The sequence below is a fragment of the Agelaius phoeniceus genome, chromosome 4 (genome assembly GCF_051311805.1).
Source record: "Agelaius phoeniceus isolate bAgePho1 chromosome 4, bAgePho1.hap1, whole genome shotgun sequence".
Taxonomy (NCBI): domain Eukaryota; kingdom Metazoa; phylum Chordata; class Aves; order Passeriformes; family Icteridae; genus Agelaius; species Agelaius phoeniceus.
In genome coordinates, this window is record NC_135268.1 from 71,747,131 (window position 1) to 71,764,941 (window position 17,811).

The 17,811-nt window shown below is 54.2% G+C and overlaps 2 protein-coding genes across 5 annotated transcripts in view; one reads left to right on the forward strand and one right to left on the reverse strand.

Moving 5' to 3' along the window:
• Window positions 1-1,691: 1,691 nt before the first annotated feature.
• On the reverse strand, window positions 1,692-8,711 carry MAVS (mitochondrial antiviral signaling protein). Of its 2 annotated transcripts, none has more exons than XM_054633533.2 (7): window positions 8,648-8,711; window positions 7,897-8,026; window positions 7,606-7,786; window positions 7,049-7,266; window positions 6,117-6,690; window positions 5,059-5,213; window positions 1,692-4,649 (listed from the first exon to the last, which is right to left on the reverse strand). In XM_054633533.2, the coding sequence occupies exons 2-7, from the start codon at window positions 8,011-8,013 to the stop codon at window positions 4,002-4,004; spliced, it is 1,893 nt and encodes a 630-aa protein (XP_054489508.2). In that variant the 5' UTR covers window positions 8,014-8,026; window positions 8,648-8,711; the 3' UTR covers window positions 1,692-4,001. The 2 variants fall into 2 exon arrangements, with proteins under 2 accessions (XP_054489508.2, XP_054489507.2); XM_054633532.2 differs by lacking the exon at window positions 8,648-8,711 and adding an exon at window positions 8,197-8,624.
• A 1,538-nt stretch (window positions 8,712-10,249) lies between these two features.
• PTPRA (protein tyrosine phosphatase receptor type A) overlaps window positions 10,250-17,811 on the forward strand; it is a 127,449-nt gene continuing 119,887 nt past the window's right edge. For all 3 annotated transcript variants that reach the window (XM_077177868.1, XM_054633095.2, XM_077177867.1), the window contains exon 1: window positions 10,250-10,518. The gene's annotated coding sequence lies outside the window, so the exon portion shown is untranslated. The remainder of the gene's footprint in view (window positions 10,519-17,811) is intronic.

Here is a 17,811-nt window from a genome sequence, read left to right on the forward strand (position 1 = left end):
AGCAGGAAATCCCCTGGTGGTGGAAAAATTGAGGCAACCATGAAGAGGGGTGTAAGCAACAACCAACAGGATGGAAATTCAGAAGGAAAACACAGATTCCCAGCCTACAGGATGCCATAATGATGAAGATTCTCATGTGGTATGATAATTGTCTGTCACACCAGGCGTGGAACTGCAGCCCGGTGACCCAGGGTGCTCCTCACCTGCCCCGAGGTAATCCCAGCTCACCACAATCCTCAGGCATTAATTCGATACCTGAAGGATCAGCGACCAACATTCCACAAAGGTGTGATAATTTTTCCATGAAAATTTGCTGAATTCTGGTTGCCAGAGTGAAAAATGGGACAAAGGGATCAGCCAAATTCAGTTGGTGTATTTTAATATCCTGTTGGGTAAGTAGAGGAAGTGAATAAAAATGGGGTTGGCAGTGACAGGAGATAAAGGATGAGCTCTCTGAACACAAATAATCTCATTCAGAGCAGTGTTGCTTTCATTTGAGTAAAAAAGGAACTGGCTGAGCTGTCTCTTGAGTATTTTCAACCCCTCTGATTGTTTGACACACCTGGGCTGTAAGAGCTGGAGAGCAGAAAGTGAGAGAAGCTTGTGGGTCTCACAGATTTGGGACACAGCTCTTGGGAGCATGGAGAGGGCACAGGAAAGGGCTGTTCCTTCCCAAAAGATTCCTGTTTGTCCCCAAACAGCACACAGTGGTGAGCCCTGGTTTAAGGATGTTGGTGCCTCTGTTCTGCAGGTCAGAGCTGTTTAGGGCACAAGGAAAGAGGAGCAGCACCTCCAGAGCTGAAGCCAGAGTGGCTAAGGTGGCCCAGCATGGACAAGGTGCCCATTTTCTGGGCAGGATCCCAGGACAGAATTGAAGCAGAAAACCTGGATAATGAATAAGCAGCACCCCGGCCTGAGTGGGTACCAAGCTCAGCACAATCTGTGCACTGTGTCTACCTGGTTACATCCACTCCCTTCTCTCCCAGCCTAAGCTCCTTGTGGCTCTGTTTCACCCTTCAAGATTGCAACTCTTTGCAGATGCTTGGTGCATTTCTCTTCCCAGAATTTGTCTGGTGTAGGCACACAGTGTGTGGTAATTAGGAGTGGGGCTGTGGCCAGCCTCATCCCCAATGGGCTACAGCTGTGAAAAGCAGGTGAACAGCACTGAAAATAAGGAGTGCTGAGTTGTACTGACCAATCATACAGGGAATAGAGAGCACACAGGTGCAATGCATCAACATGAGGGGTGTAAAAGGTTGGGCTAAAGAACAAGGAGGGTAGATGCTTGCAGCCTTCTGCAATGCCATGGTGTTACTCTGTATGCTTAAAGCCTTCTGAAATTGCATGGTGACAACATCCTGACTTGTGTATCATGGCCATCTCAACTGTGACAGTCTAGTTCCTCCTTGGTGACAACATCCTGACTTGTGCAGCTCAGCTCTTCGCTGCCCCAGGAACCACCTTCCCTGTTTTCATCCTGAGTATCATCCTACCACCAACAGGAAGACCTGCCATGGTGGGCATCCTCTGGACCAGCTCCTGTGCTAGCTCCAAAATGAGGTCTGGAACCCTGAACCCTGTCACCTCAGCCTCCCAGTGTCACTGCCAGCAGAGCCCTTCAGAGCATTGCCTCCAGCCACAGCATCATCAACCTCCTGCTCTTCATCCCACAAATCACAACAAGGCAAGTGTGAAGCATCAAACCAATTTATTATAGTTAGTAAAAGGCTTTTTAGCCTGTTAGTACAAGATGTGCTGGGACACAGCTCCCTCCTGCACCATCTCCTGCCAATGAGGCTTTAAAGTGCTTCGTAACAACTGTGAAAATCCTGGCAGTTCACAGCAGCAATCTGAACGTGTGCTTTCCCCAGTCTGAGGTGGTGACAAACCAGCTGTTTCACAAGAGAAATCCAACATGAAAAGGCAAAGCGTACAAGCTGTTGCTTAAATGTATGGAAAAACATGGGAAGAATTTCACAGGCAAGTAAAGCATCAGAGAAGAGGGCCTTGGTATGGATGAGGCTGGTTTGGGATCTCATGGGTCTGCCCTGAATTACAGGAAGTGTGGAGAAGGCAAGTCCCCTCCTGTCCCTGCCATCAGGGAGTGATAACCATTTTATCTGTAATGGGAAGAGCAGCCCCACATTCCCTCTCCTGGCAGAGGGGGCTGAGTGTGTTTAAAGGATTGTCCCTTCCCCCTTCAGCACCAGGCACTGAGGAAGGAACGAACACCTCAAGCACTTGTGGAAAGCAGCCCTGACACAGCACATCAACACCTCCCTCTTGCATCTATTGGCTGTCCTTAGTTTCATGGAGGCACTTCTTGGGTTTTTGGGCAGAAGGAAACCATTGGGTGGGAGGAGCAGCCATTGAGGGCTGAGTGACCTTTCCCACCACAGGCCAGGCTCTGGGTGTGATGGGCTGAGCTCCCAGGAAGAGCAGATTTTGGGAACTCATTCAGGATGAATAAGTTACTGGGATAAGGGGAGTGATTCTGCTCCTCTGCTCTGCTCAGGTGAGACCCCACCTGCAGTGCTGTGTCCCAGCATAAGAAGGGTGTGGAGCTGCTGGAGTGAGGCCACAGGACTGAGCCCCTGCTCTGGAGCCAAGTTGGGAGTGTTCAGCCTAGAGAACACTCAGAAGAGACCTTCCAGCAGCTTCCAGTACCTGAATGGGCTACAAGAGAGCTGGAGAGGGACTTTGGACAAGGACCTGGAGTGACAGCACAAAGGGGAATGGCTTCCCACTGTCAGAGGGCATGGACAGATGGGATACTGGGAAGAAATTCCTCCCCTGTGAGGGTGGTGAGGCCCTGACACAGGTAGTCCAGAGCAGCTGTGGCTGCTCCATCCCTGGAAGAGTTCAAGGCCAAGCTGAATGGGGCTTGGAGCAACCTGGAGCAATGCAATTACTCCAGGCTGTTGCTTCTTCCCTGCTTTGCTGTATTTTAGAATCTACAGAATGGTTGGGGTTGGAAGGGCCATTAATGAGCATCTCATCCCAGCCCTCTGCCATGGGCAGGGACACCTTCCCCAAGACCAGGCTGTTCCAAGCCCTTTGGACACTGGAAGGTGCTCCAAGGTCTCCCCACAGCATCTCAGACTCTGGTATGGCCTCCCTGCAGTGCACAGTTGATCCTGTTTGTGTCCCAGCCTGGGCAGAAGGTTCCTATACCCCTGCCCCAGAGCAACAGGTATCAGGAAGGGCAGGAACTCCATCTAACCTTCCAACTAAGCTCCAAAAATCCAGCCTAAAAATCAAAGACACCCAACAACCTTTTGTGGGACCAAGTCTGCTTGAAGTTGGCATTAGCAGAAAAATTCCTCTTAAACCAGAAACCCCTTTCCCTGCCTGGAGGGGGTGAAATGAGGCTGATCCTTGAGAATGCTGATTAGATGCAGCTCTTTCCGGACCCTCATGTTTATCCCCAGGGTCAGTACTACATGAACCAATCCCAGAAGGAGCAGCAGAGCCAGACACACCAAGTAAGGCAAACTGAACATGAGACGTCCAGTGGAGGCTGCTGCACCCACCCTTGGGCACATTTTCAAGCCAAGATGAGCAGAGCCAAGAAAATCAGCTCTGCTGTTACAGGATATCTGCACCACCTCTCCTGGCTGCATTGCACAAAGGAACCTGGAGGTCACCTTTGGATCACCAGTATGTGTTTCCCTGAGGCTTCCTGGGACCAAACAAGACATGGAGAATCACCATAAGTGCTTTTCTTTTTGACTCAATGGAACATTTTGGAGCGAGATCTTCTCCCTGAGAGGTGTAAAAAGAGAAGGCTACAGCCAAGAAGATGGCTGGGAAATGGGAGGGAACGGACCCAAACCCAACAGCATCACGTACCAAGGCCTCTTCCAGCAGAACCTTCCAGAAAAAAGATTTAACAACGCCCCTACTGCCCTTTGCTACTCTTCAGGCTTCAAATGCATTGGCCAAAATCCTGTTGCCAGAGGAACCCCCTGGCTGTGGCACGGTCGTGGTGTCCCCATCCGCTATTTCCGCAGCCGGGCGTACATGGCAAACGCCACGGCAGAAATGACACCAACAGCTGGAAGGATGTACAGCAGGGACAGGCCATTGCTGTCCCCCTTTGGGGCTCTGGCCCGAGGTGAGCTGGTGGCACTGCCAGAGCTGGAATTCACGGAGCTTCCATGGGTTGTGACTCCATCAGTGCTGGCTCCAAGCTGGACGCTGGGGTGCTGATCCACGCGGAGCTCGTGGGTGCCCAGGGAGCTGCTGTCCCAGCCTGGAGCAGGACAGGAGTCTCTGCTTGCTCCAGGTGCCTCCTTTTCCCTGGGGCCTGCAGGAACTGAGGAGACTCTGGGCAGTGCTGCTCCTGAGCTCAGGCTATCGCTGCTCACCAGGATTGGGTCGCTGCTGAGGCCAAGGCTGCTGGAGGGGGTGGAATGGCGGTTGCTGGGCTCCTGAGGGCTCGGGTATCTGCTGGCCACCTCTGGGCTGCCCTGAGGAGTGGACACGAGGACACCTGGCTTGCTGAGCTCCTCCTCCCTCTCCTCATCACTCTGAGGTGCCCAGATGCTCGTGGCAGAGCTCACCCGGGAAGCTGATCTCCCAGCCACGCCTTCAGAGCCACCTACCACAGCTGTGCCCAGGACGGGGTTTGCCGAGGCTGGGAGCACCTTTAGGAGACAAGGAGAGGGGCTGGGGGTCAAGGGAAGCACCCAATGGCCTGGGCTTGGGCACACAGGTCCCACACAAAGCCACTTCAACACAGTCCCCACAGCTGCATCAACAAGGCTGGGTCACAGGGAACAGGGAGGTGAAGGAGGGAGGCAGGCAGTGAGGAGAGCAGTGGAAAACAGCACCTGGAAGCTGTTTTCCTGGAAGAAGGAGACAAAACGCAACAGTTTAGCTCCCTTTTCCCATGCTCCACCATACAGCATGTGGATAATGTGAACACCACAGTGGGGGAAAAAAAATTCCTGAATAAACTCATCACCAGCTCAGTGTGACACTGCAACAGAAAATCTCCTGGGACTGCACAAGGACATGAGTGAAATGCAAGTGGCAAGAGGAAAGGTCACCTACTTTCTCCTTGGTTGGCACAGAGGGGGTGCTGCTGGCTGCATTCCCAATGGGCAGCTTCTTCTCTTGCATAAGAGACTTCACAGAGCTGTCACGGGATGGGAAAGTGGCTCTGGGCACAGGGGTAGCACCCAGGGTAGCTGTTTCCATCGAAGCAGCTGTCAGGGAGAAAATAAAACATGTTGTGTTAACCAGGGGGCCTAAAGGTGGGTTTTCAGCAAATTTGCTGATTTGCTCTTCCTCAAGGAAGCTGTGACAGGACAGTCCCCAAGCTGAGGGGGTGGCACAGGGAGCAGGACCCAGTGCTCTGGCTCTGCTGTGGCACCCAAGCTGTCCCTGCAGCTGCAGGTAACTCATGCAGGGTGGGCTGCAGGGCTGGGGAGCACCAAGGCAAACAGAGGCTTTTATGGCTCCTGAAACTCCCTGTCATGCATACAAAGATCTCTGCAAACCAGGGGGAGAACTTTCACACCCCAAAGCTGCTCCAAAACTGCCAAAATTAAAATGCAGATGGATGAGATGACCATTGTGGACTCCTTCCAAACAAAATATTCTATTCCATTCTATTCCATTCCATTCCAACTATTCCCCCAGCACTGCCAAGGCCACCATTAACCCATGTCCCCAAATACCACATTCAAACACCTAAATCCCTCCAGGGATGGTGACTACCAGTGGCCTGGATGGCTTTTTCCAGTGCTTGACAACCTGTTCCAAAAAGAAATTTTCCCTACTATGCAATCTAAACCTCCCATGAAACAATTTTCCTCTCATCCTGTTGCTTGTTCCCTGGGAGCAGAGCCCAACTCCACCTTGCTCCACCCTCCTGTCAGGGAGTTGTAGAGAGCAAGAAGGCCTCTCCCAAACCTCCTTTTTTCCAGAATGACCTCTACCAGCTTCCTGAGCTGCTCCTCATCACACTTATGCTCTAGAGCCCTCCCAGCTCCATTCCCATCTCTGGACACACTCCAGCATCCCAGTTTCTTTCTTGCAGTGAGGGGCTCTCAGCAGCACCTCCTGCTCCCTAGTGGCTGCCTGGTTCTGCCAGGAGGGAAACCCACCTCCACTCCCTGGGTGCTCTGGCAGCATCCCAACCCGCTTCTTCTCCACATCAAACTGCTCCTGGATGAGGAGGGGGCTGCGCACATCCACGAAGCTGCCCGTGGCCTCACCCTGCCCAGAGCTGGGCACAGGCTGCTTTTTTGGCACTGACTTTGGGGGCTGCTGCTCCACACCACGAGTGGCCCCCTCCAGCCTTGGCGGTGACTCTGTGGAGATATCCGAGCTCTCTTCGGGCTCGTTCCTGGGCTGCCCAGGGCTGTGAGTGGCGCCTGCATCCCTGGATGGAGCAGCCCTGCCCAGGGCCAGGCCGGCTGTGCCGTGGTGCAGGTGGTTGGCGTTCCCAAAAAACCCATTGTCCACGCACACCGGCCGGCGGCTCAGCCAGTCCCGGCCCTGCTCTGGGGACACGGCCGGGGACACGGCCACCCCCGGTGTCGCTGCTGTCACTGGCACAGCCCCGGCAGGGTGTGAGAGGTTCCCCTCTCCGCTGTGCCCGCTGCTCCCTCCGCCATGGACTTTGCTCCCAGGTGGAACTGGCCGGGGACTCTCTTGCTCCGGGAGTTTTTTGGGGAGCTGGAAGGAAATGAGGTGTGTTAAATCACTGGGATGAGAGGGTTTGGGACACCCCTGTGGTGCCAGTGACCCCCATAAGGCTGGTTATGAAGGGGGTCTGGGTCTCTCTTTGGGACCCACCCAAGGGTTGGGGGCTGTAGAGAGAAGCCTGGACAGGCAAAGCAGACCCTGCACTCCCCCATGGAGGGAGACAGGAGAGGGAGCAGACACAGGGCCATATATGAGCTGTAAGCTACCAGCAGAGATCAGCAGTGAGGGGCTGCTTTGGCTGGGCCTGGCCCCACCACAGGCTCCCCATACCCAATCAAAAAGCCCAAAAGGGATCTTTGTGTCCCCATCCAACACATGCCCTGCTCACCGATTCCTGCACAGGCAGTCTGGCCTCCAGCTCCGTGCTCGTGGTGGTGCCAGCACTGGGCAGGACAGGGGGATGGTCACCAGTGGCCCGGTCTCGGCGTGGCTGCCCAGCCAGCGGGGCAGGATTTGGCCCCCGGGGTGGTGTCTGGGCACTGATGGAGGAGGGACTGGGATGGGCATCACTGGGAAGGGAGGAGTCAGCAACACGGGCTGAGGAACCTGGAAGAGACAAGCAGATCACTGCAGGAAAAGCTGAGGAAGCAGAGGATAAGTGTGGGGCTGTGTGTGTCCCCGTGTGTGTCCTCGCTCTGTCCCCACATCAGCCAAGCCCACAGCACCCCTTTGATCATCTTTCCATCTTCCCTCAGCCCACCACCAACCCAAGCACCTTCAAACAGGGACCCATCATCCTCGGACATGTCACCACAGTGAACGACATCCTGGGGGCAATCACAGACACCTCCAGCACCCTGGAAACTGAGGCAGGCACAGAGACAACTTCATGCCCCCATCTCCAGCACCCCACAGGACACACCCAGGACAGATGAGGCTACATACGAGGTCGAGGTTGCCAGGTATCATAGACTTCCTGCAGCTCATCAGCCAAGTGCCCTGCGTTGTTGTGGTGCAGTGCCTGGATGAGATCCTGCACCCAGCCCTTCCGGCACCTCAGGTGCTGATAGAACCTAAAGACAGCTGCCTGGTTGCCCCTTGTCTCCTCCCGGGCGAGGAGTTCATCCTAGGAAAAACACACAGGGTATCTAAGGGAGGGTGTGGCTTAGAGATAAGTCAGCTCTATGTTGCCATTAGGGAGGGAGCCTGGCAGAGCTCAGGAAAATAGGAAATTACTCTGTCAGAATCGACCAGGCAGGTCAGGGAATCGGCCAGCGACGCCACTCGGATAGCCCCGAACTTCTTGAGGTTTCTCGTAATATGGGTGTACACTTTGTCCTCAGCCAAACCCATCGTGGCTCAGCACCTGCAGAGGGACAGAGACTGCGGGTGAGCCTCAGGCTGTCTCCAGAAACTCAGGCAGGCACCCGTGCCCTGGCACAGACACCGCGATGAGACAGGGGAAATCCTGTCGGAAATCACGCACAGAAAATTCGTTTGGGTTTAAGCTCAACGCTCAGCTTCATTTCCACAAACCTCGCGTCTTTCTACCACTGCCCAAGCCGTGTTTATTCCCACTCTGCTTATTTGGATGTTTGGATTCCGCCGGCGGGTTGGGGGCCGGCCTGGCGGCAGGGTCACGACAGCCGACAGGGAAAAACAAGCGGCACGGCCAAGACAAGCGCCAGAGGCCACGGCGGAAATCCCGCATAAGCAATGGGAAAACCAAAGGGGAAAGCACAGGGCTCCTTCCCACAGGGAACAGCGGCCCGCAGGCCGCGACGTGGCTCTGGGCGCCCTCACGGCGGGGGCCCCCCCGCCCTCAGCGCGACCTTCAGCCCCCGGGGGAGCTCCGGGAGGTTCTCCGCTCGCAGATCCCCCTGGCAGAGCGGCCGGCGGTGGCGGCCGGGGCCGTGGCGGCCGCGGGGGTCGCTGCGGCCCCGGTGTCCCCTCCCCGCCGCCCTCACGGCCCCTGAGGGCCCCTCACCTGCGCCCGCCGCTGCCGCGCGCCCGGCACCGCTATGACCCCGCCCCCTTTGCGTCGCGTCCGCCGCTGATTGGCTGTGGAGGACGCCCGTTGCGGTGATTGACAGGTAGTGATTGACAGAGGGTGTGTCCCTTCCGGGTCCCTGGGGACAGCGGGGACAGGGAGATCCTGGAGCGGGGACAGGGCGGTCCTGGAGCAGGGACAGGGAGATCCTGGAGAAGGGACAGGTCCTGGAGTGGGGACAGGGAAATCCTGGAGCGGGGACAGATCCTGGAGCGGGGACCGGGAGATCCTGGAGAGGGGACAGGGAGATCCTGGAGTGGGGACAGCGGGTGTGAAGGGACAGGAGTGTCCCTCCTGTGAGGAGACTCACCTGTTCACTCTGGAGAAGAGACTTGAGAGGCCATCTCATCAATCCATACAAATATCTCCAAGCAGGGTGTCACAGGATGGTGCCAGACTCTTTCCAGCAGTGCCCAGCGACAGGACAAGGACTAATGGCCACAAAGTAAAACAGAAGAAGTTCCACCTCAACACGAAGAAGAATTTCTTTATGTTGAGGGTGGCAGAGCACTGGAAGAGCTGCCCAGGAAGGCCCTGGAGTCTCCCTCTCTGGAGACATTCCAAGCCCACCTGGACACATTCCTGTGGCACCTGCTCCAGGCTCTGTTCCATGGTGCCCAGCAATGGGACACAGGGCAAAGGGCAGAAACTGATGGAAGTTCCACCTGGATATGACAAACATGGCCTTTCATGTGAGCACTGGCACAGTTTGTCCAGAAAAGCCTCATCCCTGGAAGTGTCCCAGGCCACATGTGATGGGGCTTGGAGCAACCTGGGATAGTGGAAAGGGGCTGGAATGAGATGGTCTTTAAGGTTCCTTGACACCCAAACCATTCTGTAATTATAATTAATTGAAGCCAGCTTTTCTCATTCTAAATTGTAAAAAGGATCATATTTCTGGGTTGTTTCTAATTAAGAAGAGATCTTTTTTGGTGATCAAAACTTACTTCATGAAAAAAAAAAACCCACACTCACTTGCACCCAGTAATTTATGTTCACAGAATCACAGAATCGTACAATCATGATCATAGAATCATAGAATTACAGAATGTTAAAGGTTTGGAAGGGACTCTTAAAGATCATCCCAAGCCACCCTGCCAGGGGCAGGGTGAGCCCCCATTAAACCAGGTTGCTCAAGGCCTTATCCCACCTGGCTTTGAAAACTTCCAGCGTTGGGCCATTCACAACTTCTCTGGGCAACCTGTTCTGTTCTCACCATGGTCACAGCAAAAAATTTTCTCCGAATATCCAATATAAATTCCTCCTCTTTCAACTTATACACATTACTCCTTGTCCTGTCTCCGCAGCTCCTTCCTAAGAGCCCCTCTCCGGAATTCCTGTAGTATCCCACCAGGACATTTTGTTTGTAATTAATTTCCTAGTTAATACTCAGTTAGTCAGTTAATTTTTTTATTAATTCATTTTTCCTACTTCGGAATTTTGGGAAGCGGGACCGGGGAGAGCGCAGTGCCGCCTCCGCGCCACCAGGGGGCAGCACCGCCCCGCGCCGGGGGCCCGCCTGGCCACGCCCATGGCCACGCCCCGGCCACGCCCCCGGGCCGGAGCCGCACGATGGCGGCGGCAGCGGGCGGGCGGCGGCGGCGGCGCCGTTGAGCGCCGGGAGAGCCCCGAGGGGCGGCGGGGGCTTCCCGCACCCCTTCCCCTTCCCTCATCTCCCCCTCCCCTTTTCCCCCGATCCCCCTTCCCCCGCGTCCTCCCCCGCTGCGCCGTCCATGGTTACGGGCGGCCGAGGCGGCCTCGCAGCGGAGCCGTTTGGGCGGGAGCCGGTGAGGGAGCAGCGGCCGCAGGTGAGTGGGGAGGGGCCGCAGGTGACCCCCGGGGGTGGGCACGGGGTGGCTGTGGTGGCCTGGGGGTGATGGAAAGGGTGGGGGGCCCGATCCAGGCGTGTCCTTGGAGTTGGGGCACCCCCACCCTGCCGGCGCTGAAGTTGGGGTTTGGTGTTTGTGTATTTGTAGGTGTTGTTTGTTGGTGAGAATGGGGATTTCGGAAAGTGAGCGCGGGCTGGGGATCTTGGATTTGCTCCCTTGGAGCGGGTCCAGAGGAGGCCACTGAGTTGATGGGAGGGATGCAGCAGCTCCTCTCCTGCGAGGAAATGCTGGGAAAATTGGGATTGTCCAGCCTGGAGCAGAGAGGGATCCGGGGAGATCTAATGGGGGTCTGTCAGTGCTTGAAGGGAGCACGCAGGAAAAATAGAGAGAGACTTTTTACAAGGACCTGGGGTGACAAGATAAGGGGGAACAGCCTCACACTGAAAGAGAGTATTGGTTAGATTACATGTTAGGAAGGAATTCTTCCTTGGGCGAGTGGGGAGGCCCTGGCACAGGTTGCTCAGAGAAGCTGTGGCTGCCCCTGGATCCCTGGGAGTGTTTAATGCCAGCTTGGATGGGGCTCTGAGCATCCTGGGATAGTGGAAAGTGTCCCTGCCATGGCAGGGGATGAAACAAGATGAGCTTTAAGGTCCCTTCCCACCCAAACCATTCCATGATTCTGTGAACTTCCACCTGTGGGTCTGCAGCATCCCACAGGGTTGGACACGGGGCTCCAAGCTGGGGACACCCCTCCAAGACCCAAAAAACATCAGCAGGGCAGGGCCACCAAGACCACGAGCTCCTGCCACCACCCATCCCCACCCTGCTGCAGGATGGCCAGGCTCCCTGCACACCTCCCTCAGGCTCCGTGAGGAACCCTCCTGACATCCCCCTGGGCAGATCCAGGTGGCCAAAACTTCTTTTGGGACCAGTATTCCAGCTTGGGGACCTGTGGCCTGGCTGCTCCCTGAGCCATCCCTCCAGGAGATGCTCTAGGGTGGAGAATTGGAAGGGACACCCTCCTTGCTGTGGGGTCTGAGGGCTCTGTCCCTTCCCCCAGGGCTCTGTCCCTTCCTCCAGGGCTCTGTCCCCTTCTCACTGGCTCTTTCCACTCCTCCAAGGGTGTGTCCCCTCCGACGGGAATCCCAAATGGGAATGTCCCTGCTGCCCCTCTCCAGGCTCTCCCACGCTCAGGGAGCTGCATCCTCCTCCCTCCTCGGCCAGCGTTTGCTTGTTTCTGATCTTGGATGTCATCGAGGGTGGAAAATGTGACAGGAAGGAAGGGAGGCTTTTTTTCCCTCCTGCTAAATATGGACTGACGTTAAAAAAAAAAATAAATCCAAATACTGTCGTGAAAGGAATCCCAAGCTCTGTTTGTCGAGGGAGAGCAAACGATGTTTTGTGCCTTTTTCAATTCCAGCTGGGAAGTTTCGCAAGGAGTGGTGGAGTCCTTGCCGGGAGCCTCAGGAATTTACTGAGCTCGTTCACAGGACGCTCTCTCCCAGCGTCTTATGCTAAAAAAAAATTACTCATCCCTCCTCTGCCTGCCCGTGGCTGGGGGGGGAGCTTGCTGCAAGCATGCAGGATGCTTGGAAATATTTAAGGATTTTTTTTTTTTAATTTTTTTTTTTCCCTCCTGTACAAGGAGTTCTAGAAACGACAGGAAATAAAACTGTGGCCCCAACAGGAGTTTCTCATTTTTATTTAAATTCCTTTTGCTGCAGCAGCCGGTGGCAGGGAGGGGAAGGATGTGCTGGGGGGGCTGCAGCCAGGTTTGCAGGGAGGATTTGTCTCTGTCGAGCATCAGATGCAAACTCTGAGATTGGGAAAGCACCACTCCCAGGCTTGATGTAGAGCTCTGGGAGGAGGAATGGGATCACAGGGATGGTGATGGCACTGTCACCTCCCTGATGGCTTCTGCTGTGGCCAGGTGAAGAGGCTTTTTGGGGAACAGGGAGCCCCAAATCCCCTGGGACCTGGGGGTGCTGGGGAGACAGAGACTCAGTGTTTGTGCTGGGCAGAAAGTGGGCACTGCCACCTTCCCATTCCACAGGTTTCTTCCCATCCCTGTTGGAGAGCTTCCTGGGGGAAGCTCCAGAGCTTCTGCCTGGTCTTTATTAAAGCAGTTGGTTAAAGCAACTGGTTGGTTACAGCTGGCTGAAGGTGCTGGAGACATCGTCCCTGGAGGTGTCCAAGGGACAACTGAATGTGGCACTCAGTGCTCTGCTCTGGTGACAAGGTGGGGATTGGTCACAGGCTGGACTTGTGATGATCTTGGAGGGCTGTTCCAGCCTGAATGGCTCTGGGATTCTGTGAAAGCAGTGGGGGGGGGATCCTGGGAGGTGCTGGAACAGATATTTCCCATTTCCAGGGTGCTGGTGCTGCTGTGGACTAAGGAGAGCCAGCCCTGCCTTCCTGAAACATCCCTCACAAATAACTGCACCTCTGTGCTACTGGTCCATGTCCAACATCCACCTCCTCCTGGATCAGTGGCCTGAATTCCCCCTCTCCCTGTCTCCTCCTGCTGCCAGCCTGCATCTGTTCTGCTCCAACCCTCTGTGTGTCCAGCAGGGTGGTGCATCCCAATCCACAGATCCCAATCCAGAGGCTGTGTGACCTCTGCTGTGCTTGGCTGACCACTCTTGTGCTCTGTGTGATGCCTCAGAACCCTGGGGAGCGTAGGGGGGGATCTTTTCTGTGGGACAGAGCACCTGGAGTGCTTCCATGGGGTCAGAGGTGACACCTGTGGTGCTTCCATAGGGTCAGAGGTGGCACCTGTAGGGTTTCCATGGGGTCAGGGGTGGCACCTGTAGTGCTTCCATAGGGTCAGGGGTGGCACCTGTGGTGCTTCCATAGGGTCAGGAGTGACACCTGTAGGGTTTCTATAGGGTCAGGAGTGACACCTGTAGGGTTTCTATAGGGTCAGGAGTGGCACCTGTGGTGCTTCCATAGGGTCAGGAGTGGCACCTGTAGGGTTTCCATAGGGTCAGGGGTGACACCTGTAGGATTTCTATAGGGTCAGGAGTGACACCTGTAGGGTCAGGAGTGGCACCTGTGGTGCTTCCATAGCGTCAGGAGTGGCACCTGTAGGGTTTTCATAGGGTCAGGGGTGACACCTGTAGGGTTTCCATAGGGTCAGGGGTGGCCCCAGCTGCTGCCTGGTCCTCCCCTCCTGGTGTGACAGGGTCATCCCTGGCAGCTGCTCTCTGGGCTCATTGACAAATCTCATTTTCCTCTGGAAATAAAGCAAATCCCTGGGCTTTCCTCTCACTGTGGAGTCATTTGGAGGCAAGCAGGTCCATGAGCATCCCCAAAGGCTGCAGCCAGGAAGAGCCACTTGAGCAGAGAGGTGGGAAATGTCCGCCTTGAGAGCAGTGGCTGATTCATCTCCTGCTCTTTAACTCTTTCCCCCCTGATTTCAGTGGCATCCAGCTGGTTTCCTTCAAGGCTCAGAGCCCAAGGAGGCTGTGGCTGGATCACAGAACACTGCTGGGTTTTGTGTGGTGTGTTCCTGTGGTTTGGGGTGGAAAAGGATGGGGTGTGTGGTTATCCGAACTGGAGAACCAGAACATCAGCAGTCACATTAGAGAGGATTAATATTTAATATAGAGGGTATGAACCATTGTGCTTCATCACTATCTGAAGGGCTTAGGAAGAGATTTAGTGATAAGCAAGTGATTCCTGAGCTGTCCAGAATGATTTCTTGCATCTTCCTCTGGAGCAGCTGGTCCTGGATATCGCTGGAGGCTGGTGCAATCCTGTTCTTCCTGATGTCTCCAGTTTTTGTTAAGTGGGTTGAGTGGCTTTCATCACGAGTGTTTGCTGCTCATTAAACTCCCAAATACTCTGGAAACTCTTTTTCTCTGATGCAGCTCACGTGGCTGGACTGTCAGCAGTGGGACCTGTCAGCACTTGAAACTTCTCTGTGTGGGAAACACAGTGTGGGATCCATGGACATTGTCCCTGTCACAAACATCTGCCCAGGCACCAGTGAAGAGGCAGCTCATTCATTCTTTTGTCTGTCTGACCCCTTTAGGAGGTTTTTCATGTCATCTCCAGGCTCCCACCATGGTCCTAGAGCTCCCCATGGGAGGGGTGCTGCTTTCCACAGCTGCTCCACGTGGCCTTAGGTGGGTTTTTTCTGCAGCATGAGGTGTTTTGTAGTACAGCAACCCCTCTGGGAAGGGGTTGCTGTGTTTGTGCAGGGAGGAGGTGATGGTGGGGACTGCTGGGTCCAAGAAGAACTTCAAGTGACTCCAGAAGAAGCAATAAAAATGCTCCAAGGGCTGGAGCCCCTCTGCTCTGGAGCCAGGCTGAGAGAGCTTCTCTCACCTGGAGAAGAAAAGGCTCCAGGGAGACCTCAAAGCCTCCTCCATGGGCTGAAGAGAGGCTCCAGGAGAGCTGGAGAGGGACTTGGGACAAGGGATGGAGGGACAGGACACAGGGAATGGCTCCCACTGCCAGAGAGTGGGTTAGATGGGATATTAGACAGAAATTCCTCCCTGTGAGGGTGCTGAGGCCCTGGCACAGGGTGCCCAGAGAAGCTGTGGCTGCTCCATGCCTGGAAATGTTCAAGGCCAGGCTGGACAGGGCTTGGAGCAGCCTGGGCTGGTGGAAGGTGTCCCTGCCCATGGCTGGGGGTTGGAATGAGATGAATTTTAAGGTCCCTCCCAACCCAAACCGTGCTGTGATCCCACAGTTCTATCCTAGAGCATTCCAATCATGCATCTCCACAGCCACAGGTCCTGCAGCTTTGAGGTTGTGTCTCCATGGAGGGAAATCCTCCTCTGGGCTGCAGGAGGGTGTGTGCCTGCACCTCCCTCTGTCTCTGCCCCAAAGCTGAGCTCTCCTGGCTGGAAGCATCAGCCACAGCTTTCAAACCCAGCACCCTGTGCTTGCTGATGTGGTACCTCTGTGTTTGTGGCAGCTGCAGTTTTGATGGTGGCAGTCAAAACACCTGAGTGTGGCTTGGGTTTTGGCATATTGGTCATGCAGAACATCCTGGTGTCTGCTGTAACAGGCATGGAGCTTGGAAATCTTTTTAAAATTGGGGCTACTTTTTTTCCCAAAAAGACCTGTGGAAGAATTAGACCTGTGGGAGAATGAGTAACAGGTGTGGAGCTTGGAAATCTTTTTAAAATTGGGACTACTTTTTTTTCCCCAAATGGAAGAATTAGAGAATCAGGGAGTGGATTGGGTTGGAAAGGACCTTAAAGCTCATCTCCTTCCAACCCCCTGCCATGGGCAGGGACACCTCTCACCAGCCCAGGTTGCTCCAAGCCCTGTCCAACCTGGCCTTGAGAAAGCTCCTTTTATTCTCTGTGCAAACAAACAGATCACTTGCTTAGGCAGCAGTGACTCTTTATTCCAGAATAATTTGTTGTCCTAATTCCTTCCTGTTGAAGCAACTCCATTTTGCATGGAATAATTAGCACTCATTTGGGCCTGGGATGGAAAACAAGAGTTCTCTGACTTCAGAGGAGCAGACAGAGTGTAACCTCTGCCTTTCCCACGTGAGTCAGGTCATGCCATGCCATCTGAAGCACAATTAAAACCTGTCTGTGAGCCCAAACACTCCAGGGTGGCAGGAGGGAGCAGGAGGTGGAGGTGTCACCGATTTTCAACTTTCTGCTGTTGCAGGGAGCTGAGGACAAGTGTGGTGAGGGGGAGAACAGAGCAGCACCTCCTTCCTTCTTGGCTGAGGCTGAGGAACAAATAAACAGAAATGTTCTCAGTGCACTGATGTGAAAAGCTGCTTCTGAGCCAGCCTGGCCTGGTGGTGGATTCCTGGCACCCCAGCCAAGTACTTGAGACCTTTTTATTGCCATAACGAGGATTTCCTCATCCTGCTCCGCAGTCTGACTCGAGCCACTGCTATTTTCTGGTCCTTCCAGGAAGACATCCCTGCTCTGCCTTCCTCTGTGCAGGGAAGGGAAACCAGCCAAATCCCTTCCCTGCCCCAAATCCCTGCATGTCTGAAGAAGGGGAGGTGCAGGGCATCCTTCCTGCTTTACCCCAGGGAGCATGAGTTGAATTCCAGGGCAAAGCTGCTTCTCCCCTGGCTGTCTCTCAGCAGGTTCAGTGTTTGCTGATGGGGTTGTGAGCACTGAGGCCATGGACATCTCTTCAGGATGAGTCCTGGAGGCAGTGGAAATGGGAGATGTCCAGCCTGGAAATGCCAGCTGGCAGAAAATGGGCTTTCATTGGCTTGATACCTGACCACCAGACACCTTGGCTGATTGATGCTGCTTAGACAGAGAGTTTTAAGACCTGGATTCATCATTTGGGGGTCCAAGACACTCCAAATTCCATCAATAAAGGTGTGTTAGAGGCTCATTGTGTGTGACCGTGTTCACAGGGGTCTGAGAATGAGGGAAGAGACGAGGATCTGACTCCATGTTTCAGAAGGCTTGGTTTATTATTTTATGATATATATTATATTAAAACTATACTAAAAGAATAGAAGAAAGGATTTCATCAGAAAGCTAGTTGAGAATAGAAAAACAAAGAATGGTAACAAAGGTTTGTGGCTCTTTCTGCCCGAGCCAGCTCACTGTGATTGGCCATTAACTAGAAACAACCAACATGGGCTAATCAAATATCCACCTGTTGTATTTTACAGCAACAGATGATAACCATTATTTACATTTTGTTCCTGAGGCCTCTCAGCTTCTCAGGAGGAAAAATCCTAAAGAAAGGCTTTTTCATAAAAGAAGTCTGTGACAATTGTGGAGGTGCTGCAGCAGCATACCTGTCTGAAAAAAAAACAGGGTTTGGCCTGTTGGAGCTTGTAGGTTTTGTGTATGAAGTAATAGGTGAGAGGAAGGCTGGATCCAGGGATGAGCAGTGAATCAATCAGCACTGGGGTTGAGCCAGCCCCCCTGGCATGACTGTCCTCCCATATCATGAGGTTTTGAAATAATCTCTGGTTGTTGTGATGATCTAAACCCCAGGGGGGTTGGCTGCCTTTGGGCTCCACCCCAGCAGTGGTGCCCCTGCTGCAGGGCTGAGGAGAGCAGCAGTTCCTGCTGTGGCTGCTGAGGGCTGGATGTGTCCCTGGGTCTGTGCTCACGTGCTCCTCCCCAGGGAGTTGAAGAGCATCTGCCCAAAAGAGAATTTGGGAAGGTTCTCCCCAGAAGTGACACCCAACCATCCTCACTCGTCCTCTGGGAGTGCTGCTAATGGAATCACAGAATCACAGCATGGTTTGGTTGGAAGGAGCCTTGAAGATCATCTCATCCCCCCCCCATGGGCAGGGACACTTTCCACAAT